At 41.6% G+C, this 25,193-nt stretch overlaps 1 protein-coding gene across 8 annotated transcripts in view; it reads left to right on the top strand.

The window, feature by feature from the left end:
• LRBA (LPS responsive beige-like anchor protein) overlaps positions 1-25,193 on the top strand; it is a 559,238-nt gene that overhangs the window by 421,025 nt on the left and 113,020 nt on the right. For all 8 annotated transcript variants that reach the window (XM_075930022.1, XM_075930023.1, XM_075930019.1 and 5 more), the window contains one exon: positions 8,598-8,750. In XM_075930022.1, coding sequence (XP_075786137.1) covers positions 8,598-8,750 — 153 coding nt within the window. The remainder of the gene's footprint in view (positions 1-8,597; positions 8,751-25,193) is intronic.

Genomic DNA, 25,193 nt, shown 5'->3' with positions numbered 1-25,193 from the left:
ACAAATTAAGTGTTTTAACTTTCTCATGTTAGTTTTTCAAATTTATTTTTAAATAAAGTAAAACAGTATGTCCAATACAAAAGGTTTCAATGATTTCTTTTATTTATGGCAGGAGTGGGGAGCCTTTTTTGGGTCAGAGGCCACTGACCCACAGAAAACTCAGTTGGGGACCACACAAGTAAGAACCAAAAGAACTCTCCTCCCCCCCCCAAGTTCCCAACCCTCACTGATGTGGCCCCCAACTGAGACATCTCACTTCTCTTGCACTCCAATCACATGGGGTGAAGGGAAGGGACAGAGAGGACTGAGGTTCAGGACTTCTCAGAGTCCAGATTTTCTTTTCTGTGGTTCCAGAATTAGTGGATTTTGTGGGCCCCTTAAGCTTGGGGAACAAAAATGAGGGGTTCAGGGAGCAGGATGGGGCTGCCAGAGAGGGATGTGAGATCTGGGCAGAGGTGGGGTGTAGGAGGGGGTGAGGAGATCAGGGTCTGGAAGGGAGTTTGGCAGCAGGAGAGGGTGTGGAGGGTGGTACGAGAGGGTGTTTGGGGGCAAGAGGGAGTTGGGGGAGTAATTCAGAAAAGGTGAGAGGGTGAGAATGCAGCCAAATAGCTAGTCAGGGAAGGAGGCAAAAAAGTGGGGAAGTTAAGCAAAGTGCAGTTTCTGCAAAGTAAAATTGTATCCCCCCACATCTTCCCTCTGCGTCAGCCTTGCTCCACTCAGCCCCATGATCCCCCTCCCCTCCAGCTTGGTCCCCTGCATCGCCCCATGCCCCTCAGTGAAACCCCTGCCCCCTCCCATCCTACCCCCACATCCTCCTTCACCCATCCTTCTGCCCCCACATTTCTATGCCCCCAGCACATTCACCAGCAGGACAGGGACTCACAGCCCCTCCCCCCCAGGAGCAGTGCTGAGGCGGGGGAGGGGCAAAGTCTTTTCCCTGCCCAGACTGCCCAGGACAGGCTCAAGCCAGGTCAGGCACAGCGGAGTGCTGGGGAATGGGGCTCCCCATCCCGTCACATAACCCGCGGGGAGCAGCGTGGCACACCTCGCGCCCTGGCACGCCACGTCCTGACCGACCACCCAGTCTTGCCCCATCCTGAAGCAGGAAGCAGAGCCTATATCATGGGGGGGTGGGGGCAGGGAGGAAGGGTTAATCCCTTAGCTCCTGGGAGCTGTATGTCCAGTCTGGGCAGGGGTAGTTCCAGGGATGTGTGCACATGCCTCCTCCGCCACAGCAGGAAGCCAGGGCTGTTGCTTCAGCCTGCAGATGTTCAGTTGAGGCTGGAGCCGCAGCATGAGCTCCCCTCTGCACGGGGAGAGGGGCTGAGCTCCTGCTCCACATGCCAATGAAAATCGGCTTGTGTGCTGTGGGTATTCAACCAAGCGTTCACACGCCTCTGGGATACCCAGAGATATTCCAGGGCATACTCAACTCATCTAGATCAGTGTTTCTCAACCTGGGGATTGCAGCCAGGGAGGAGAGAGGAGGGGTTGTCACAGGATGGGTTTAGGAGGACCAGAAGTGCAGGGCTGGCAGTAAGGGATGGCAAGCAGGGCATTTGCCTAGGGCCTCATGCCAGAGAGGGTCCCACAAAGCTAAGTTGCATGTTTCAGTCTTGCCGCCTGGGGCTCGGGCTTGAGACAAAGCTCACAAGTGAAAAATACACTCAAGTATCACAGTGGACTGTAAGTACAATATTTATACACCAATCAATGTATTTTGTAATTGTAGTGTAAAAATGAGAAAGGAAGCAATTGTCAGTAATAGTGTGCTGTAACACAAGGGAGTATTTTTGTATCTGATTTTGTAAGCAAGTAGGTTTTATGTGAGGTTAAACTTGAGATACGCAAGGTTGAGAACAGTTAATCTTGACATACTTGCTCCTGTCTCTGTGTGGAGGGATGAACTATTGGTGGCTTTCAAGGATAGGTTGCGGGCCCACCTGGGTAAACCACTGCCAAATCCACGAGACACTTTCTTTATCTAAGCGTTCATAGGCAATGGACCCTTGCAGCTTAGATAAACAATGCATCTCACAGTCCACTAGGAACTTATTTGGGTGAGCCTGCAACTCAAATTTGAAAACCCCTGGACTAGATGACTTCTTGAGAGCCATTCTCATTCTACATTTCTATGATTCTTTGGTGTCTAACAGAGAAGATCTGATGCTGTGGGTACTTAGAGGCTAGAGTGCCAATTGATATGGCAGAAACAGATGTTTTGTGTAATGCTTCTTCAGTGGCATTTAACCATTTGTACTAACTGTACCATTTAGGTTCTTTAGCAAAGGAAACAAATCATGGCAATGTGAGTTCAGAACTAGATGTGATCTTTTTGTAGCTTTTATTAGTGCATTTTTGGCAGGTGATTGTGAGACCTTTAATTGCTTAAAGAGATTGTGATATAGATTAAGTCCCAAATTTGATTTCTTCTGAAAAATTTTCTCACTGAGTATTGACTCACTGATTCTGAATACCTCTACAGCTAATCTGTTTCTCTTTCAAAATACACTATTCTATCATCTAGAAATCAAGGCGAAAATATAGCAGGGCTTCTGGGAGACTTAACAGATTGCATTCTGTACGTCTCTGTGTGTTTCTGCACACTGTAGCATATGTTAAAACAATTCCCAGCACTTGTCTGATAATCCTCATTGATGCTGGTTCATAATAACAACATTTTAAAAAGCAAGATTCCTTTGAAATCAGTGTTATCCATTTGGGAAAAGATAGTTAAAATAGGTTTCATTCCCTAACATATATGGAATTATATGATCTATCTAGCTTCAAGATTAAACTAGATGGGTTTATGAAGGGGATGGTTTGAGATAACATGATCTCGGTAACTAATTGACCATTCATTATCAGTGGGAAATAGATCAATGGAGGGATGATAGGAATTACTAGAGAACTTTCTGGGTGTCCGGCTGGTGAGTCTTGCCCATATGCTCAGGTTTTAGCTGATCGCCATATTTGGGGTCCGGAAGGAATTTTCCTCCAGGGTAGATTGGCAGAGGCCCTGGAGGTTTTTCGCCTTCCTCTGTAGCATGGGGTACAGATCACAGCTGGAGGATTCTCTGCATCTTGGGGTCTTCAAAGTATTTGAAGGCTTCAATAGCTGAGATATAGGTGAGAGGATTTTTCTAGGAGGCGGTGAGATTTTGTGGTCTGCACTGTGCAGGGGGTCAGACTAGATGATCATAATCATCCCTTCTGACCTTAAAGTCTATGAGTCTGAGTCTATGAGAATTAGGAAATCATTCCAATGAAAATTCCTGACACAGTAAGCCCTAACATCTGAAGTCTATCATAGAAAGCCTATTTAAATACTATGTGCTAGATTCCATCACATCACTCCTATTAAGTAACACCTGACTTTCTCAGAAGTTCAATGTCATCAATAATACTACAAAAGGAACAAGATAGTACTGAATGAAAGAGTGTTGATTTTCAGTAAAAAATGTCACTGTTTTATTTCTAATTCATGGAAGTTCTTTAATAAGGAAAATGCTTCCAGTGATTTTCAATATGAATGTTTAGGATGATCACATGAAAATAGACAATTTTGCAATTCCTTATGAAACCTTACAAACAAAAGAAGCATCAGACAACTCTACAGTAATTTTCATTCGAAAGATAAATAAAATGCTATTTAAAGGTTAGTGTGGGAGGAGCCAGGTTTAGGTCCCAGTCACTCGTGTGTGTGTTAACTTTGATCCCATGAGTAGTCTTATTGCTGTCAGTAGAACTACTCTCATGAGTAAGCAGTTGCTAGATCCGGGTAATGTGGTCCATGCTGTGATCCTTTTAAGAAAAAAAAGTAGCATAAACAATTTCTTTTAACTTGCTTGCAGTCAGAAGGAAACAATTATGGTCAAGTAAAATGCCCCTGGGATAGGCTTCTAGATGCAGAACAAATAATTTAATTTAAAATATTGAGCTCTCTAAGAGGGGACATCATCAGAAGTATAAAGATTTATAAGTGTGATAAGGATGTAATCTTGGAATATTATCCTTTAACATGACTCAATTTAAATTGTCTTTAGGTGCAAAGATGCCAGATTCTCTGCTGTCATGCATTGTGTGTCTCTTATACTAGTAGAAAGTGACTGTAAAACGGGTTTAAAGTACTACCAAATCAGAATGGAAGTTTACAGCTTACTTTTCACTCACTTAGCCTCTGTGTAAATGACAACAGTTGATCAGATCAACAGGATCAGACCCCTGATATTTAAGTTTTACTATGAACCAGTAGAGATCTTCCTGAAAACTGTTTTCCTTTTTTCTCCACTCAAGCTTATCTGAAGGAATGGGTTTTGCCCACAAAAGCTGTACTACCTGTATATTTTTGCTAGTCTCTGAGGGTATATATACACAGCAGTGCTGAACTTGAAATAAGCTGTACAACTTGAGCCACGTCAGTTGCGCACCTTAAGTTGAAATAGCTTATTTAGAATTTGGGCACGTCTATACAGCACTTATTTCAAAATAGACTACTCTTCCTCTTACTTCTTGTACAATGAGGATTACAGGAGTCAGAGTAAGAAGTCCTTCAGCTTAACATTTTGACGTTATTTGCTCGTGTATGGACGTGAACTACATAATTTCAAAATAACGCCAGTTATCCTGAAATAACACTGCTGTGTAGTTGTACTCTAAGGTGCCACAAGACTACTCATTTTTAAAGTTACAGACTAACACAGCTACCCCTGGGAGACTTCATCCTGAAAACTAGTTATTGAAATTTTGAAATAATTTCTATTAAGGTAGTCAAGCAATTAAAAAATAATCATGATGCTACACTATAATAGAATTCCTTCTATATACATATTTTGGATGTTTTCCACACTTTCAAATATATTGATTTCAATTTCAATACAGAATACAAACTGTACAGTGTTCAGTCCTACTTCTTGTTCAGCCAATTGCTTAGATAAACAAGTTTGCTTACTTTTGCTGTTTTACTGTTGCCCACTTCTTGTTCTCAGTTTCAGGTGATACTGTAAACATGTGCTTGCATGGCATTGATATAGCTGACATTGCAAGATATTTATGTGCCTAATGCACTAAAGATTAATATGTTTTTTCATGCTTCAGTCACCATTCCAAAAGACAGGCTGATGGGTTCTGCTAAATAACAATCCAAAGCACCGGCAGCTTCAATCTTCCTCTGTAGCATAGATATACCCTTAGACATTGGCTGAACTAGACGTGAGACTGAGTGGGCTTGAAGTCTCTAAAGTTTTATAAGGGTTTGTTTTTGAGTGCAATTATGTAACAACAATCTAAATTTATAAATTGAGATTTCGTGATAAAGAGATTGCACTATGATACTAGTAGGAGGTGAATAGAAAAACACAATTTATTTTGTTTATCATATTTGCAGTGCAAATATTTGAAATATATAGTGAATGCTGTACATTTTGTATTGTGTTCTAATTGAAATTAGTATATTTGAAAATGTAGAAAAACATTTGAACATTTCAATCAGTATTTTGTTTAATAGTGTGGTTAAAACTGTGAATCACAATTCATTTTTAAAATCACATTAATGAGTTATCTTCAATTATTCGACAGCACTAAGTTCCGTAAAAAATTTTACTTGAGAAATTTAACATTTGTATTTGTTTTTAAGTTGTTACCTTCCAACATAGTATTTCTACATAATGTAAAGCCATGTGTATTCTAAAAAGCCATGTGTATTCTACAAAGCCAAATATTTTTTGATCTTGCAAGAATTAAATGAGTAGTTCTTATACATTAAAAAGGTCATCAGTAACATATGTGATGAGCTGATGTTTAAAATATTCAGCATCATACTATGAGCTAATATTTGTAGTGTAAGTTGCTGTATTTCTCTGCTATTGAATTAATAGTAGCCTTTAAGACTACAGCACAGATGTAAAGTAATGAAAATTGCTGAAACTTTGATATTAGATCTGTTTTATTTAACTTTGCCAGAACTCCCTTCCTTATTTGTCCATTTAACTGGTTGCAAACCTCTTATTATTAGGTACCTGTCAAGCGTTTGGTATACAAACTCATTTTTACCCTGCTTAGTTAATTAAGGTGACTGGAAACAAAAAGTTGTACAATTCAAAGTCATGCAGTGTTTCACACAGGAATGGAGGTGATAATAGCACAATTCCTGCTAGATTTTTCCTGTCTTTGCTCTGGCTACTTCAGACTGACCTTGTCCACAATCTGATGACCTCCCTATTGCACTCAACCATTTGGAAAACTGCTCTGCCATCGTTAGCCCTGAGGAGGTATCTGGGAGACCAGTGATCCATTGACCCATGTCAAGACTGGATTTCAAATCTGATATACTTGGGCCTCTGACATAGCTCTACACAGGCCCACTGCACATAATAGCCAAGAGAACAGCCAGTATTTTTCTGCTTGTTAAGTGACATGCTGTTTGCACTTGTTCAATGAAAGACCAATTTTACACTAGTTGTTTGCTATGAAATTAATTTCCTGAAGCAATTACAAATATTGATCTGTTCCATTCTGAGAAGGAAATTCTCCAATTTAGCAGCTCAGTCTATCAAATTATTACCTTTACTTGCTTTTTTCCTAAGGCTGAATGTTAATATCCCATTTTAAAAAAGTCTTTAAAATATATCAAAGGCAATAATATCCGTAACTTCTACATAGGCATTTTCTCAACAATGTAATGTTTAGATTGCCCAGTTAAAATTACAAAAGCCTGGAAACAGAAAACAAATTACAGTTCTAATGGCAACAACAACTAGACCACATTGCATACATTCTACACTAGGTTGGGTGTGGGTGTGGGTGTGTGTGTGTGTGTGTGTGTGTGTGTGTGTGTGTATTACCAAATGGATTGCAATATATTAAGTTACACATTTAATTAAAAATGGAAAATATATTTCATATATGCAATAGGTTTGTTATAGTGTTGTAACTGTGTAACTCCAAGGATATTAGAGAAGCAAAGTGGGTGAGGTAATACTTTTTACTGGCGTAAATGCTAACATTTGCAATAAAGAACCATACTGTTGAAACTTAATTTTTCCTGACGTTATGTCTTTAACTGCTTAATCCTTAATGTTCCATTGTCTGCTTTAAATTTATTTCAATTTTTTAAAAGTTGGACTTGTTAATACTAAAAATATTCCAGGTAAGCTTAAATATTCCACCTTCATTGGCTGCGTGTACACTGCTGATTTTTTTTTTAAATGTCCTACTGGTTTTAGCTTTGCTGGTGAGAACACTAGTGTAGATAGGCCACTGCTGTGTTAATCAAATGTGTCCTAATCTTATTTGGAATAGATCTAGACAATGATAAAATTGCTTGTTTCAGTCTTTTAATAAGATCCAAGGAGTCAGACCTCCTTCAAGCTCTTTGATGTTGATAGGGCTTCAGATGAGTGCTGGGGCCTGTCTGCATGGAGCTTATTGCAGAATTTTTCTCGAATGTTCAAGATGTGGTCACCACCAGTTGAGTTGTTCTGGGGTGGTGGAATACTTAACAGACTTTTTGACTTGTCACCTTTGGTTGGAGACTGTTTTTTTCTAGAATTGAGTTAGCAGGATTTCAAAACGGAAGAAAGATAGAGGGACCCGATGCTAGTTTTAATTTTTCATAACCCAACAAATTTCAAATTTTATAGAAAATTTACTTTTGAGCAGGAACCAAACATGAGTAATTTCAGTCCAAATGGTGAATGCTGCAGACAGTATGTGTGAGTGAATGGGATTATTTCTAAGGCTACAATTCTGTCACAGAGGTCAGATTCCATGACTTTCTGGAATTTCTTCTGAGGAAGGGTAGGGGAGCAGCTGTTAGCCTCAAAACAGTGGCTTCTGGAATAGCTGGCCAGTGGCCAGCCCCACAGCCACCAGACCTGTGCTCACCAGCCAGGGTTGAGTCTGCCCCTCTGGAGCAGTAGTAGACAGCTCCTGTCACAGGAGCAGCTGGTGGAGCTAGAACAGCTGCAAGCCCCAGAAGTGCTTTGTCCCCCATCTGCACCCTCCCCTGGGTATTTTTACTCAAAGCCAGGGATAAGTCCTGGGCTTCCATGAGTTTTTCTTTAATGCTGGCATCCTGTCTGTGACTTTGACTAAAAATACCTGTGACAGACAAATAGCCTTATTTATTACTGTTTTGCAACATTATAATATTTATAGCAATGTTATGATTACTTTTTGTATGGTTAATAGTTATTCTTTTAAATAAGTGGTATGAAACTTGAGTAATTTTGCCTCATGGTCAGCCAAAATTTGTTTGCGCCATGAGGTCTTAATTTGTTCATCATCTAAACCATTTTTAAAAGATTTGTCTCTGAATATTTGCTAGATAAACCTGTAATAAAAATAATTTATATATGATTTTAGTAAACAAAATACACTGTAAAATATTTGCTGAAAAATGCTCCCTTCCATTTGGTAAGAGAACGATCAGTGCTTTCCAAATCTGAAGAATCTTTAAATGTTTGTGAAAGAGTAAGAGAGAATTTCTCCCTGTGAGTGTTTAATATTCTACTTATTGCACTCATGGATTCTTTATGTAATTAGGTGTGTTGTATGTTAGAATTTATAACATTATATTGTTTTTCCTTTGCATACAGGAGCTGATTCCAGAATTTTATTATCTCCCAGAGATGTTTGTCAACCTCAACAATTATAATCTAGGTGTGATGGATGATGGTACGGTGGTTTCTGATGTTGAACTTCCACCATGGGCCAAAACCCCGGAAGAATTTGTTCGCATAAACAGGCTGGTAAGATGGCTGCTTGTCTTTTGTTAGTTGTGGCCAGTTCTTTCAAAATCTGTACGGAAATAGCTTATGACAATTTGTTCTGTTCCTCTGCGTGTTGCTAGAATTTACATTGAACTATGGTTCAGTCTTCTACAATATAAGGGAGTAAAGATTTCTTACAAAGGGAGAAGATTTCTTACAAAGAGTGCCTCACTCCTTTGCTTTGTGAACTTTCTTTGTACACTGTAAAGATAAGTATTTAGGTGTGTATATTTTGTAAAGAAAAAGTACAATAGAGAGTGACTACATAATTCTTTTTTTATATTCAGGTCTTGTCTACCTTGAAAGACTAGATGGTTGAAGGACTAATGAAATTATTGTATCACAAGAGACTGGAAATTGATTTTATGTCAGGCGGGCTGTTTAAAACTTACATTTTTTATTTGATTTTTTTTAACATTTAACTCCAGTGTCTAGCGAACATTTGGGAGAAGTGGTACCTTCCTTAAAAAGTCAATGCCCCCATCCTTTCCATTAAAGGAGTGTTTTTTAGACCGTTGAAAGCTAGTTTTGTTTTCCTGAAGGGCAACTCAATCAACCCACCTTACCCTCCAGTAATTGTGCCATGTGTTCTTAATTTATACGCCTCACCTCTCTTCCCCTGATTCCTCTCAGGTAGTTCTTCTTTCCTCAGTGTTGGGAAGCTCTAGTGCTGGTCTTCATAATATAGCATTTCCTCACTTTCTTGTATGCTTGGGGCAGTGAAATAATGAAGAGTGCTATTGTGAAAGTTAAATAGTTGTCACCTAAGTTAGAACCCACTGAAATGAATGGGTCAGTTCACATCTCCGAGCTATTGTTTTAAGCGATCTGCAGATGTAAAGGTCTCTACATTAGTGACACTCAGACCCTACTGTCTTTCCAATCAAAATTTATGTTTATCCTGTACAGTCTAACTCAGCTACTCCCTGAAGCTTCTGATAATTTAGAGAGACTTTTAAAAAAAAAATAGAGCTGAAATGTGAGGTAGTAATTGATAAAGTCAGTCTGTAGCCCACTCAGTTTCTCCTAAGCATCATTATGAAAAATACTGAATAAAGATATGAAATTCCACTGTAAACCAGAGATTCTAAGATGTCTTCCAAGAAGGCCAGGAAACACCAGACTTGATCTTCCAACTATTTCTTGGGGGTTAAGGAAAAAACAAAAAACCACAACTTGCTCTTGAAGGAAAACCTTAAAATCTTTTCTTCATAAAGAAGCAAAAAGGACATATCTGAAGTTAAAACTATCTTTTACAAAGTTGTCTTAAAGCTTTTACTCTGTTGTAAAAGAACTTATTCAACAGAGGCTACTGTTTTTAGCAATTAGTTTTAGCTGTCATTTTACTCATGAGGTAATGCTCTTGTGGCCTTTGGCAACACTGAGACTATGTCTACACTGCAGGTATTTGTCAGCAGAGTATGCTATTGAAGTGCTCATTAGCATTTGTCATGCTGCCATTTGCATATCTCTGTCGATGCTTTCTGCGCAAGAGATTTTTGCAGAAAACCAAGCAGTGTAGATGGGTCCATTTTGCGCAAAAAAACCCTTTTTTGGGGGAATAAGGGATCTTGCACAAAAGTTTTTATTTGCACAAAATGGACCCATCTATGTTGCTTGGCTTTGCACAAAAACCTCTTGCACAAAAAGCATCAGCAGAGATGTGCAAATGACAGTGTGACAAATGCGAATGGTGCTTCATTAGCATACTCTCTGCCGACAAATACCTGTGGTGTAGACGTAGTCTGAGTGTAAGCGTAAGTGTGTATAGGGTAGAGTTATGAAATTAAGAATATTAACGTTTGCAATAGTTACAGAACAAGCTATAAAGATTTTAAATGGTGTTCTAGGATGATTCAGATGTATTATTTCAAGGGAAAGTACTTGTGACTTTCCAATTTAACATTAAAACACAAATAGACTTGAAATAGCAAGGCTACCTCTTAAACAATGCAGGTTCTCAAGTGCAACTTTGGATATTGCAAGGCTTGGTTAAGTTTAATGTATTATGAATGATAACCAGAATCCTTGAGTACAAAATGTGTTGATGATTCATCACCATTCTAAGAACAGAAAATACCATTGCAGTTGCCCACTTGTTCAGTGCAATTTGGCATCTTGATTTGTTCACAGTAGTATTTTTTATTCTTGCTTATATTATGTTAATCTTTCTGCCATTGTCCACACTCAGAAAATTAAGGGTACTAGTGCAGGCTGTACTATGTATCAGGTGATTTTACTACTGCATAATCTAATCTTGAAAAATAGAGGCTCTCTCCCTTCTGGCAAAATTAAGATCAACAATCCAACACTCCAGTGCCACTTGTGGCAGCAGATGTTCCATCACCACCACTGATAGGGTTGAGCCAGTGTTCCCTCTATTTTTTTTATCCGTGGGTGGAATAAATTTTGTTATGTGCACCAAGGCATGTACAGATGTGCACCAACAGTAGAAACATGCTGTGGGCATTGTAAATGCTGGCAGCATTTGAATCTCTTCTGGGTGGCCACCCAAGCATTCAGTTTACAGGGAACTGTGGTAATTATAAATCCTAATTTTCCTACCGGGACAATAAACTGCTGACTTCCCATTCTTCCACCTTAAATTCTCTGGTGGTAGATGCTGTAAACCAGAGAGAAAAACAGCAGGCTGCCCTTACAGTTCCTTATGATCAGGACTTCAAGAGATTAGACCTGATGGGCAGAAAGGCATATTCATCATCAGTCACCCTCCAGCTCAGAATTTCTAACTATTCAACACTGCTCACCAAATATACACATCACATATTTGATCAGCTCACATCCTTTATCGAGTTTCTCCCTGACAATAAAAGAGAGCAGTTTAAAGTCAACATCAACGAGAGTGCATTAATTTCCAGAATGGCTCTTCAGGCCGCTCTAGATTTGGCAGACCGCATTAAGATCCCTCACCTCAGCGGTTGTTATGCAATGTGCATCATAGCTCCAACTCTTGGGCTTTCCAAGAGAAGTCCAGGCCACAGTCAGAATGCTTGCTTTTGGAAGGGACCAAGTTTTTTGCAGAATCCACCAATGCCTCACTCCATACATTAAAGGACTCACGAGGCACACTAAAGACACTCGGCATACATGTACCTGTTACATAAAGAAAACAGGGAAGGTCATTCACACAGAGGTATAAACCAACACCTTTCAATCAGCAATCAAGGCACTATGACAACAGGCGCTGACCACATCAAAACAGGCACAGACAGGCCCCAGAGAAGACAACAGCTCAGCATCCCGACAGGCGTTTTGAAGTCCTAGTCGAGGGTCTGACAGCTCCAGTCTTTCCATGGAGCACAATCCAATTTGTCCACAATATTTGGCAGCAGACTAGCTGCATTCTGTCCATTGTTGCGTACCATCACCACTGACAGTGGGTGCTGGAAATCATCAAAAGTGGTTACTGTATCCCGTTTTTAGTTATTCCCACCTCTCTTCCCCATCCCTCTTCAGGGACTCCTCTTATCAATATGTGCTCATACGAGAGGCACAACACCTCCTACAGTTAGGTGCCATAGAAAAGATGCCACCAGAGTACAGGGTGAAGAGATTCTACTCCCATAACTCTTACCATCAAGAAAATGGGAGAATGAAGACCAGTCTTAGACCTTCACAAACTGAACTGCTTCATTCGATACCAGTGATTCAAGATGTTAACCCGCCCCAGTATTAGTCGTGCCTTGGAAAAGGGAGCTTGGCTGCCTACCGTCGACCTCCAGGATGCCTATTTACATATTTCGATAGTCGTCGCACAGACAATTTCTGCCCTTTATGATAGAGGACCTGCACTTTCAGTACAGAGTGCTACCCTTCGGACTCTCAATGGCCCCATGGGCCTTCTCAAAGGTCCTGGTTGTGGTGGCTTCCCACTTGCAGAAAATGGTCAAATTTCCGAACTTGGACGGCTGTCTACTATAAGGCCCCACATTGCACGACACTGCACAGGCAGTAAAAACCACTAGAGCCCTATTCGATAGCCTGGTGCTCCAGATAAACTTAGCAAAGTGCACGCTGACTCCTTCACAGATGTTAGAATTTATAGGAGCACGTGTAGACTGCACCCAGCAATAGCCTTCTTATGAGAACTGAGGTTCATGGCAATCATGGACCTCACATCCCTGGCACAGACCAGCCCATGCATAACAGCTCAACTCTGCCTTCAAATTCTAAGATGCGTGGCTGTGGCCACATTTGTAGTACCACATGCCTGCATCTGCACGAGACCACGCCAGGCATGGTTGTACACGGTATACAGACTGCACATACACCATATAAACAAACGGCTTGCTTTGCCAGGCAAAATAACTTCCAACAACCTCCAACATCACTGACAATCTCTACAGAAGCTTTACTACTGGGCTAGGGAGCTTACTTAGACCACCATGTTGTTCAGGGACAATGGAACCAGCAGAAATCCAAGCAGCATATCAACTTGCTTGAGCTTAGGGCAGTCTGCATTGCCTGTGTATACTTCCTCCCAACGATCCAAAACAAAACAGTTCAAATGCTTAGAGACAGGGTTACTATGACATACTACATCAGTCGGCAGGGAAGAGCCCGATTATATCAGCTCTGCCAGGAGACAGTTCACCTGTGGGAATGGTGCATTCCAAAAACCATAAAACTGGTTGCAACCTATCTCCCAGGCAAAGACACAGTTCTCGCGGAAAACCTAATCAGGCACTGCCCTCAAAAGCACAAATGGGAACTCAACTCCGCATTGGTGACATACCTTTTCTAGAAGTAAGAGTTCCATACACTGGACCTATTTGCCACACACACACTCGTTGCCCGCACTATTGCTCTAGAGTGGGCGTAGGTCCCCATTCCTTAGAGGACGCATTGAGCATAAAGTGGGAAGCACTTCTATATGCATTCCTACTTTTTTCACTTCTTCAATGTGTAATTCTCAAAATCAAACAAGACAGGGAAGGGTAATCATCATAGCCCTCAGGTGGCCCAGGCAAACGTGCACGTATCTGTATGGATGGCTCAGCCACATTGTCTCCCACTAGTCCAGTCCCTCCTCACACACAATGGAACAGCTAAATATACCATCCTGCTATCCACCACTTCCATCTTCATGTGTGAATGTTAGCTGGCTGACTCCCATAGACACAGTCTACCCACGAGCAGTACAACAAGTCCTCATGAACTGCTGCAGACCTGCAAGCAGAAAAACTTATAAGCAAAATGGGCACTGATTTACAGTTTGGTGCTCTAAACATAACTGTGCTCCAGCAGATACCACATTACCTTTTAGACCCATACAGACCGATCTACCTTTAAGTTCTATCAAAGTACGTCTCTCCACCGTTTCTGCTCTGCATTACAGGGTCATTTTGTCTTCACCCATCCTTACATCAAACGATTTCTACATGGCTTACACAATATGTTTTCACCATGACGGAACCCAACACCTGCATGGGACTTCAACCTCATACTCAAGGCCCTAACAGGCCCTCAAGGGCTCTCAAGCGCTTTAAGCTCTTAGCTACCCGTACCCTGCTACATCTATCCATGAAGGTCACCTTCCTTTTTGCAATTACTTACATATGAAGAGTAGATGAACTGGGAACCCTGATGGTGGATCCCCCATAAAAAATCTTTCCTAAGGACAAAGTGATCATCCATACTCACCCCAAGTTCCTCCCAAAGGTACTTAGCTCATTCTATTGCAACAAACCCATATACTTACCTGTCTTATTTCCAAAACCCACAAGGACTGTAGGAAGATACTACACACCTTAGATATCTGCAGGGCAGTTGCCTTTTATTACAATGCACAAAACCCTTCTTCAGAACTCCACATCTTTGTCTCATCTAAAAAGAAATCACAAGGGTTACGCATTTCACAAGAGCCATGGCAGCATCAGTGGCATTCCTCCAGGATGTATCAACAGAGGAAATTTGCAAGGCTGCCACATGGGCCTCGGCACACACTTTTACTCAGCATTACGCCATTCAGACTTTCACAGACGCTGATACCGGTTTGGCGAATAATACTCTGTCACCAACTTATATTCTCAGAAGCTCCCACCACCAAGCATGACTACTGCTTGGTAATCACCTAAGGTGGAGCACCCATTGGGACACTCCTCAAAGAAGAAGGGAACGTTACCCTCCTGATGCAGTAACTGGAGTTCTTCGAGATGGTTGTCCCTGTGGGTGCTCCACCACTCACCCTTCCTCGCTTCTGCTTCGGACTCATCTACATCCAGGTAAGAAGGAACTTGAGACAGTTGGCTGCACAGGCGGAATATCCATTTCAAATGTTGTATGCTGGCATTCTGTGTGCACTGCTACTTAAAATCTCCAATTAGAAGTGCAGTGGTGGTCAAGCACCTAAGGTGAAGCACCCACGAGGACAACCATCTCAAAGAATTCCAGTTATTGCACCAGGTGAATAACCGTCTCTTTTCGCTTGGTTTAGTTTTCAAGTAAATGTTCATTAACAAAAGTGACACAATAAAGTTGACTTCCAACAGTAGACTTCCAATAATCCGGCACCTTTGGGACCTATGTGGTGCCGGATTATCAGTTATGCTGGAGTATTGGGAGGTACTCTGGCAGGGGGCTGTGACGGGTCTGCTGGGACCCGAACTGCATCCGGGGGTAGACAGGGCATGGCGAGGGGCGAACCCTCCGCTGTTTTGCAGGAAGGCGGGGGAAGCCCTGCGCCGCTGCCGCCGAGAGTTTCCGGGAGGGGAGTGGGCTTCCCACCCCCCAGACTGCAGTAGTTATCGCCGAGCAGAAGGGTAAGGGGCGGCGCTGCAGGACCAACCAGGCAGCACCCAGCTGCTCTGCTCCGCTGCTTCCCCAAGTCCGCCGCTCGTCATTTTCGGCAGTGGCGGACTTGGGGAAGTGGAGCAGAGCAGCTGGGGTGCTGCCGGGTTGGTCCCACAATGCCGCCCCTCACACCCCTGTTTGACGATAACTACTGCAGTCTAGGGGGTGGGGAGCCCGTTCCCTTCCCGGAAACTCTCAGCTGCGGCGCGGGGCTGAGCGCAGCCGGAATGGGGCAAGTTCTGGGACTTAGCTCTCGCCCTCTCTCCTCCGCTGCCACTTGCAGGCCAGCGGCTGGGTTTCCCCAGCTGGCCTGTCGCCGGTGGCTGCGTGGGGCTTCTTCCGCCTTCCTGCAAAACGGCGGAGGGTTCGCCCCTCGCCGCACCGTTCCCCACCCACCTCCCACCCTCCAGCCGGACGCGGTGTGGGTCCCGACAGACCCATCACAGGGGTATAATCCCTTTCCCCTCTTCTTGCTTTCCCTTTCCCAGCTGCGAGCGCCCATGGAGCTCACAGCAGCTCTAATTGTCCAGCTGGCCGGAGCACTTCCGGGTTCCAGTTGGTGCCAGACTATCGGGAGTGTCGGACCACTGGATGCCGGACAATTGGAGTTTTACTGTATTTGGTTTTGAACAGTTTTATGTTCGTTATTATGTGGTCCATCTTAATATCTGGCATGTAGGTAGAATTTGCAGTATCAATAATGCAATTATTAATAATGAAGCTTCTATTTCCAAGTTTTTGTTCTAAACTAGTTGTTTAGTTAAGAGAGAGAATGCAAAATAATTATTAACATAACGATATTTTGATCAATAGAACCTTTTTATCTGAAGTTATAGTTTGGAAAGTATTTTATAATTTGATGCAGTAGAACATTTTATGGCATAAACTCATTCTGGGAAGGATGAAAACTAGGAACTTAAGAAGAAGTGGCAGTATATAAAATGTCTTTGTTCAGAGGTTTGCTTCTGATGATAGCCCTTCTGGCCATACGAGAAATTCCTGCTAACATAATGTAATTAGAAAAAACAAAGTTTTGAGCAGCCCTGATGTATTAAATGAAAGCCTTTAACTAACTAGTTAATAAACCAGTTTAAAGTGTGTATAACAAGTAAATTCTCTCTGGAGTCAATCCTTATTGGCATTGTGAATATTTTTATGGCCAGAACTATTGGTGACTTTAATAAAAACTATAAAATTATATGCAAAAATATTAAATCCATTTTCTTTTTAATACTGGCAGGCTAGCATAATGAACAAAATGGATACTTTTAATTAGAATAAATATATGTACTAGCAGTCACCTGAAACTCAGTGCTTCAGAAATATATTAAATATTATTCTGCTACAATACAGAACTGATTCATTGTATATTTCCTTACTTCCTGCATCAGACTAAATGATGATTACAGTATTGTAAGTGCTCTTTTTTTGTAAGCTATCACAGATTTTTTTCCTCTTGCATTTCAATTTACCCTTTCAAGTCCACAGATTTTATGCAATGATTGGAGCTCATGAAATGCATACTACTTTGATCTGTGACCTTTTTGTGGTGCTAATCAGGTTCCTGATATCATTATACCTTGCTCATTAATCATATTTCCTGCAGCCCGTCAGCCAGCCAGACAGCCCAGGCCCCTGTTTTCAGCCCTGTGTTGGCAGGTTTCTGCTTTTCCAGATTATTACAGTGTGATACTTTGGCTTCTCATAACCAGACCCACATCAAGCTGTGCGCTACAATTAAAGTCAGATGGTCCTCAGGTTGAACAGGGATATAGTGTTGCAGCTGTCTGTCTTCCTGGAACAGACCAGCATGAGGAACAGATGATATGTAGGTCAGTGCATAATAACAGATTGTACACTACTGGGTCAATAGCAGGGATTCAGAACATTAATTGACTGACAAACTTATTTAAAACTGATTTCCAACCTGTTTTTAAAAACAGTATATAGGATGTTTTTTTAAATAGAATAAATTGCATATTTTTGTGTATGTGTTGGTGGGAGAAAGAGGAGAATGGTGGATGGGTAATACTAGATTTTGATTGATACAGTATCATAATGTCTGCTAAGTGAGTCTAATCATGAAATATAAACTACATTTTTAGAATTGTAAAACAATTTTTACCTGTAAATGTAAAAATTCCTCTTCATATCTTGTATAGCTTGGCAACAGAAAGCATGAATACAAATTTATTTGGCAAGTGTTTTTTCAGGAAATTTAGATCATTTATTAAATGTAACAGTGTTTTAAATTTGCTCTAGTTTGCATTGGTTCTGTGAAGAAGCCATGATTTTGTGTCTGACAACAGTGAGTGTATTGCTATTGTAATATGATGCAGTATCAGAAATTCAAAATTATGATTTCATTGATGCATCATAGATGTGATAAACTATGGGAAAAAAAAATAGGAGACACATTTGAAAATTAAATAGATTTAATCAGCCTAATTCTAAGTTGTTCCATTATGCAAGTCCCTCTGTAAAACTAAAAGAATAGTCATTAGTAAAGTTATGAACCTAATACTTACTGTACAAAATATTATTCAAATATTCAAACTGCTTGAAACCTTGTTCCATATCCTTAGGAATAAAATACTAATAATAGTTAATCACACATTAGTAATACTTACAGTAGGGGTAGGCAGTAAGGGTGCAGCTACACAGCAGGATTTAACTCAAAAAAAGCTATGCTAATTGAGCTATGTCAATTGCATAGATTATTTCAAAATAGGGAGTGTCTACACAGCACTTATTTTAAAATAGAACACGCTGCCTCTGACTTCCCTTACTCCTCATACAATGAGGGTTACAGGAGTCGGAATAAGAAGATGTGGAATAACATTGCTTTGTAGACATACCCTAAGCAGCCTGTAGGCCATTCTCAGTTCACCAGGATTAGCTCCTGGCAGGCCACGAGACACTTTATTTACCTGAGCATCCACAGTATTTTCCCAGCCAGTGGGAGCTGCAAGAAGTGGTGTGATTTGGGACAATTCTTCTCATAGCTCCCATAGGCTGGCTACACAAACTGTGGGCAGTGGGAGCAACAAGCAGCCATACCTATGAACTTTCAGGTAATTGAAGCATCTGGTGGCCTACCAGAGGCCAAGCCTGCTGAACTGCGTCTGTCCCATGGGGTATTTGGTGCCCGCCCCTGACTTAAAGGCAGACATTAGTGTGTCTAATATTTGAAACATTTTCTTCAAAGTGGGTGAGGTAGAATCAACTTTTGTTGGTGAGAAAGACAAGATCTTCTTTACATCTAGAAAAGGTGACCAAAGTGTCACAGCCACATACAAGATGGGACAGATTAAACTGAAGAGGTTACCGTATATTGTAACACAGGTTTGTTTTTCTGGAAAAATATGTGGACCTACTTCTACTGCTACTGTGATCAACACTCCCCACAAGCAGTGTTCCCTCTAAGATTTTCCATCCATGAGTGGAGTGAGTTTTGTCTTATGCACCCATATTGAGGTCATGTGCACTTGTGAGATGGGAGAGATGGGTGGCCTCAGGGAATGGGTAGGGCAAGGGTCTTTGGATTTGCCCAAGTAGGTAGTTGGCAACTCTACAGTTGAGCATGTGGAAGCCCTGCCTGTGCCCGAAGAGAGTGCCCAACTTCACAGCTGGTAGCTTGCTGGGGACCAGCCAGCCCATCCAAGTATCAAGTGGACCACTTCCAGGTGGGTGCAGCTTGTGTGTGTGTGCTGGTCCATTGACTACTCTGTCCTGGATTCGGAATTGCCTTTGGCAGGCCTGCTTGTGATTGGCACACGTAATGGGGATACCGGTGTTCATTATATTTTCTTACGCTCACTTTTCACCACCTGGATTCTTCGAAGGAGCACAGGGCAGACTTCTGTACTATCAGAGGTATTATGCAGCATCAAGCCCAGAGCCTTTGTATTAAAACCCTGAATTCAGGATTGGGCCATCAGAGCAGCCACTGCTCACCATGCGACTCTGGCTCCAGCTGAGGCTGTGGCAGCAGTGGCTACCCGCCACATGGCTCAAGCCCCAGCAGCTCCAGCCCTGAGGAAGGGCTCAAGCCAGGGCAACCTGGTGGCTATCATGCTACTCCTGGGAGGGGCAGCCACCAGCCACGCAGCCCCGCCCTGAGCAGCCACTGCGTGGCTCTGCTGAGGAGCTAGGCGGGAAGTAAATTGTTGGTGCATGCCTACGCAAGCATGCACCTTAGAGGAAACACTGCCCCCAAGACACTTTTGGGGTTCATAGTCAATCCCTCTGCTCTAAAATGAAATCTCACAGAAAGATAATAAAAGACTAAACTATCACATGTAATGAACACTTTTCACAAAATGATCACTTCCTGTCAGATCTGTTAGTCCTTACCCTCAAAGAAAACCTGCATAACATCTTCAAAAGGCAACCATAGGAGCTTAAATTCATAACTCTGCTAGACTCTAAGCAGGACTTCACTACACTTGAACTGCTGCAGTGCTTCAATATAGATATTACCTATGTTTACAGGAGCATTGTCTCACTAGCATAGGAATTCCTTCTCCCCAGGAAAAAGTAGTTTGGTTGATGGAAGAATTTTTCTGTCAACCTAGCAATGTCTGCACTAGAGGTTAGGTCAATTTAACTCTGTTGCTCAAGGGCATGGTTCTTTTCACATCCCTGAACAGCATAGCTGGCTAGACCTAACTTCTAGTGTAGACCTGTAGTAAGAATCATGATCTCAGAGACACTGGTGTTTATAGCTCATTACAACCACTTATAAACTACTATCCTTCCTTTGTCCTATGACTGCAGAGCTGTTAATTGCCCACTCCATTTAAAATTGTTTCTTACAATGTATGTTAACTAATTATGCTTAACAGTCTGTCCCACCTTGTATTTAGCTGTCACTGGTTGCCTGTTTTAGCCCTGAAGAAGAGCTTTGGAATTTTGAAAATGTGTGTCATGCACCAACAGAAGTTTGTCCAATAACAGACATTCACACCCATCCCTTTCTTGCTTATCCTGGAACTAAGAAGGCTACAACAACATTCAAAACAACAATTGAAGATAATGAATACCTTCAAGATAATTGCCAGATGCAAACAGTGCATCAGTAATAAAAACATCAAGAGATTTTTAAAAAGATACATTGGGTTGAAATTCAAATCAACAAAAGCCAAAAAATACAAATGAAAGCTGCCATTTCATCATTAATTTGACTTTTTCAAAACTTTGAAGTATTTGGTCATAATCTTTCAAGTAAAGTAAAAAACATTACCTTTAAATAGGCACCAATTTGAACTCAAATTGATTTAAAAAAATAATATAAGAGTATTTTCAGGTATTAAACCTACTCTTGAGTCCCCCAACAAGTTTTTTTTTTAGGTTTCCTCTCATCTCTCCTCTTCCCCTCCCTCCCAGCTCTGCTCCTCTTGTTTAGTGACTTTTGCAAACAAAAAAAAAAAAATACAATAGAAATGGAAAAAAGAGACAAATCTTTTGGTGCCTTTCAGTTATATTAATCCTCTTAGTAATTGTATGTAAATATTCTGAGACAGAAGTGTGATATTTAAATTAAAGGTATCCATTTAACTAACAATTTTACTTTAAAATTTGTAAACAGGCCCATGTTATAATTGTTTTCCTGCTTTTATTTTACATTTAAATTTTCAGTTTTTCCTCTTCTTGAAATAACTAATAACATTAACATTGGTAGGAATTTTCAATCTGATCATGGACCATACTTGATTGGTCATGATTTTCATAAGAAAACTAGAAAATACTGTTTCAGTGAATCGGTAATTTTATCATTGTACATTAAGTGTAACTTAAAGCATGCCAAATGCATTCTTCCTTATAATAGTATATTTCTCAGTGATACTTTGAGAGCAGTTAAATCTACGATTATAATAAAGGTAGGTAACCTTGCTCCAAAGTGGGGAGGACATATTTGATCTTTAAACTAGGAGCTGATGTACAAAAAAGGCAAGGTTTAATTTTGGTGTATTTTATAACTTCCAGAGACTTCCAGTCTGCTCTCTGGGATGTGGAGCATCCCCTGTCCATGGGGAGCTTAGAACCTCTGTGGACAGAGGCTGCTTTATGAGGAACCTCCTCTCTCCCCCCCCCCCCCCCCCCGCCACCACTTCTGCCTCTAATAGAGGCAGCAACGTGGAGGGACGGGGGAGGCAGCACCATGGAGCTGGTGCTGGGGTGAGCCATCTTAAAAGCTCTGTAGGAGGCAGCAAGGTGGGGGTGGGGGTGGGGCAGGAGGGCCTGTGAAGCTGGCTTGAAAGCCAGCTCCCTGCGTGTATCAGCTCCTGCCTTCCCCTCTTCAACTTTTGCACTGCTGCCTCTTTGCAATGCTTGTGGGGAGCTTTAAAGCCAGTTCCTCATGGGCTCCAGCTCCCCCCTCTTGCTGCCTCTGCAAAGGAGGGGGGGAGTGTGTGTAGTCAACAGGATTAACCAATAAGTCTAGGCTTATCAGTTAATTGTGTAGTCGTCTACACATTGATATCCCTACTTGCTGCATCAATAAAACAATTGATCAATGGGTATAATCATTCATCTAAAAAAATTTATAGTACCCTCCACCTTTTGATAATTAGAATATTTTAGAAATAAAAGTATTGTCAGATTCATTCCTGAAAGCAGGCCCACTAAAGGGAGAAGGGGTCCAAGAGCCCAGGGGCTTGGTGTTTCAAAGGAGCCTGGAGCTCCTGGCTGCCACTGCTGCTACTGCAGCAGTGGTGGTGGACAGAGCACTGGGCTCCTTTGAATTGCTGTGGGAATGCTTCTCCTCCACTCCATGCAGCGCTGTGTGGTCCAGTGCCACACTCCAAGTGACGCCAAGGGCTGACTGTCCTCGACCCAGCTCCTTCTACCTGAGGTTCCACCTCTTCAGAGGCACAGAGTTGGACCCCTCCCTAAACCTTGCCCCTGGGTCCACAGTGGCTCTCAGCCTCCCTGTCTGAAAGCTTTCCACAATGGGTGTGTCTAGACTCCAGGTATTTTTTTTTTAAACTACCCTTTTGTCAAAAAAACTTTCCCTGCGTCTAGACGGCTGCCACGCTCTTTCAAAAATAAATCAAAAGAACGCGGCAGTTTTTTGACCCCGAAAAACCTCGTTTTACGAGGAAAAATGCCTTTTTTTCAAAAGTGCTTTTTCAAAAAAAGGCGCTGTGTAATGCAAACTATGCTTTTTTGAAAGAGAGCATCCAGACTGGGTACTCTTGAAAAAGCGGCTTGCTTTTTTGAAAGTACTGGTTGTAGTCTAGATGCTCTCTTTCGAAAGAGGCTTGCAGTCTAGACGTAGCCAATATGTCTCCATTTAAGTATTACTAGTGAGTTGTTTCAGAATTATCTCTTTTATAAATGAGTAGTTTAACCATCTTGTTCAATTTTATTACAATGGCAGGTAAGTTATGAAAATGCTGGTACAGTCTTTTGTAATACGGTCTTTTGGAGTTCATTTTCTAAAACGAGTGAGAGATTCCTAAATACACAAAGACGCCATAAACAAAATGGGAGATTCACCTTGGCATAACAGATGTGAAAAGAACAAAATAGACTTTTACCTGTTCAAATACAAATCGAAGTGGGGGAGAAATCAGTATTACAAAGCAGTGGTTTGGTAAAAAGAAGTTCATAACAAAAATTAGAGAACAATGCAACGTGGTGCATTGTTCCTTAGTGTAGGATACTCTTTTTTTATTCCAGAAACCATTAAACAGGGAGCAATCATTGCCAACTGCCATGGCAACAATACTCGGTACTGCCAACCACAAAACCTGTTTGTCTGGGTTTTTTTGGATGGCTCTCCCGAACTATAAGAAGTCAATTTGGTAGAAAAATGATGGACCTTTTCAAGGACATTATGCTACTTATAGCCTATAAAAATCCTTGGCACTTGTCAAGTTATAGAATGGAGACATAGGATAGTCTTACTGTTCAGACACTGGATTGGGACTCTCTGGAAGTCTGGTTTCTGTTACTGAGTAAGGACAGGTCCACACTGGTGGAGAAAATCAATGCAAGGTGAATTTTGTAGCTGGAGTCAATGTACCTGGCAGAGTTGCAGTGGGGGGCGGCTTCTGGACCCGGCACAAGCTGAGACTGACTTCATTACCAGTTCTTGCGTTTGATGAAGTGGAAAGTAGAGAATGCAATGTTTAGGTGTGAGGTCTATTTGTATTTCTGAAAATAGGTGATTTCATATGCCTTTTTGGCTTTGAATCTCTCACCTTCATGCAACGTGAGAGCTTGGGTGGTGGGAGAATGTCTGTAAACTTCCATAAACATTTTAATGGTATCAAAATCACTTTGTTTCTAGGCAACATATTGAATGTGTGTGTGTGTGTGTCTATGAACAAATGGGTATGTTTGCACATATAGTGTACACTGTCACAAAACACATATTTAAAGTATCTTAAAATGGTAAAAGTTTATTTGATTTTGCAGTGAGGCTGTAATTAAAAAAAAAGTTATAGAAGAGCTATGTTCCTTAATCTAGGGGCAAATGGTCCTTCATTGTAGCTGAAGAAAAGCCTTATAGCCCTAACACACAATGTACTTGTGTTTTATGGAAAGCCATAAGAGTGGACAGTCTGTGCATCATGCCGTATTGAGCTCTTACTCTCCATGAATCTTGTGGTCTGGTATTTTTAAAAAATAATGTATCATTAAAAATTTCATTCAGATTTTTAAGAACAATCTGTAATCTTCCTTATACAATTTTGTGTACACCTGGGGAATCTTGGCAGTATTGTGAAGAGATTCTGTATTCTGAAAAGATGATTTAGAGAAGGTATAAAACATTCTAAACTTAACAGAACTGTGTGCATTCTTCTTCCTTCCCAGCAATTAAAGCTTTAAATTACTCTTTAATCCAAGCCCGATGACCAATTACAGGAAATCCTGAGGCTATGTCTACACTTTCAATGCTACAGTTTCACAGCTGCAGCATTACAGCTACGTTGCTATAGCACTTCAGTATAGACGCTCTGGCCTTGTTTACGCTTATTGGGAGATTGATGCTGTGGGAATCAATCTCCCAGGGTCAATTTAGCAGGTCTAATAAAGACCCACTAAATCGACTGCTGATTGCACTCCTGTCGACCCCAGTATTCCACTGGCTTGAGAAGCGTAAATTGAGTCTACATGAGAGTTTTTCATGTCAACTTCCCACAGTGGGGACTCAGTAATAACTTGCTCTAAGATATATTGACTCCAGGTACATGATTCACATATCTGGACTTGCATATCTTAATTCAACATTAATCCCTAGTGTAGACCTGACCTCAGGGTTCTCCTATTGCTGTAGTTCAGTTCACCCCAACGTGGTGCATGCGGGCACCATGGCGCCCGCCAGGCCATTTCTATGGGCCAGCTGAGTGATCAGGGCCAGCCCCGGGTGGCACATGGGTGGACCTGCCCCCAGGTGCGCAGTGCATGGGCTGTGCCAGCCTCGGGCGCGTATGGGTGGCCCCAGGCCTGGGCGCAACCCCCTGCCCCCCAGTGCCCAGCACGTGAGTGGCCCCGCCCCCAGGCACCCAGCAGCCCCAAAAGGTTGGGGACCACTGCTAGTGTAGTTAATCCACCTCTCCAAGAGGCAGTAATTGGGTTGACCAAAGAATTTGTCAT

The sequence above is a fragment of the Pelodiscus sinensis genome, chromosome 5 (assembly GCF_049634645.1).
Source record: "Pelodiscus sinensis isolate JC-2024 chromosome 5, ASM4963464v1, whole genome shotgun sequence".
Lineage (NCBI taxonomy): Eukaryota > Metazoa > Chordata > Testudines > Trionychidae > Pelodiscus > Pelodiscus sinensis.
Note: the sequence above shows the minus strand (reverse complement) of the source record. Positions and strands in the feature narration are given on the sequence as shown.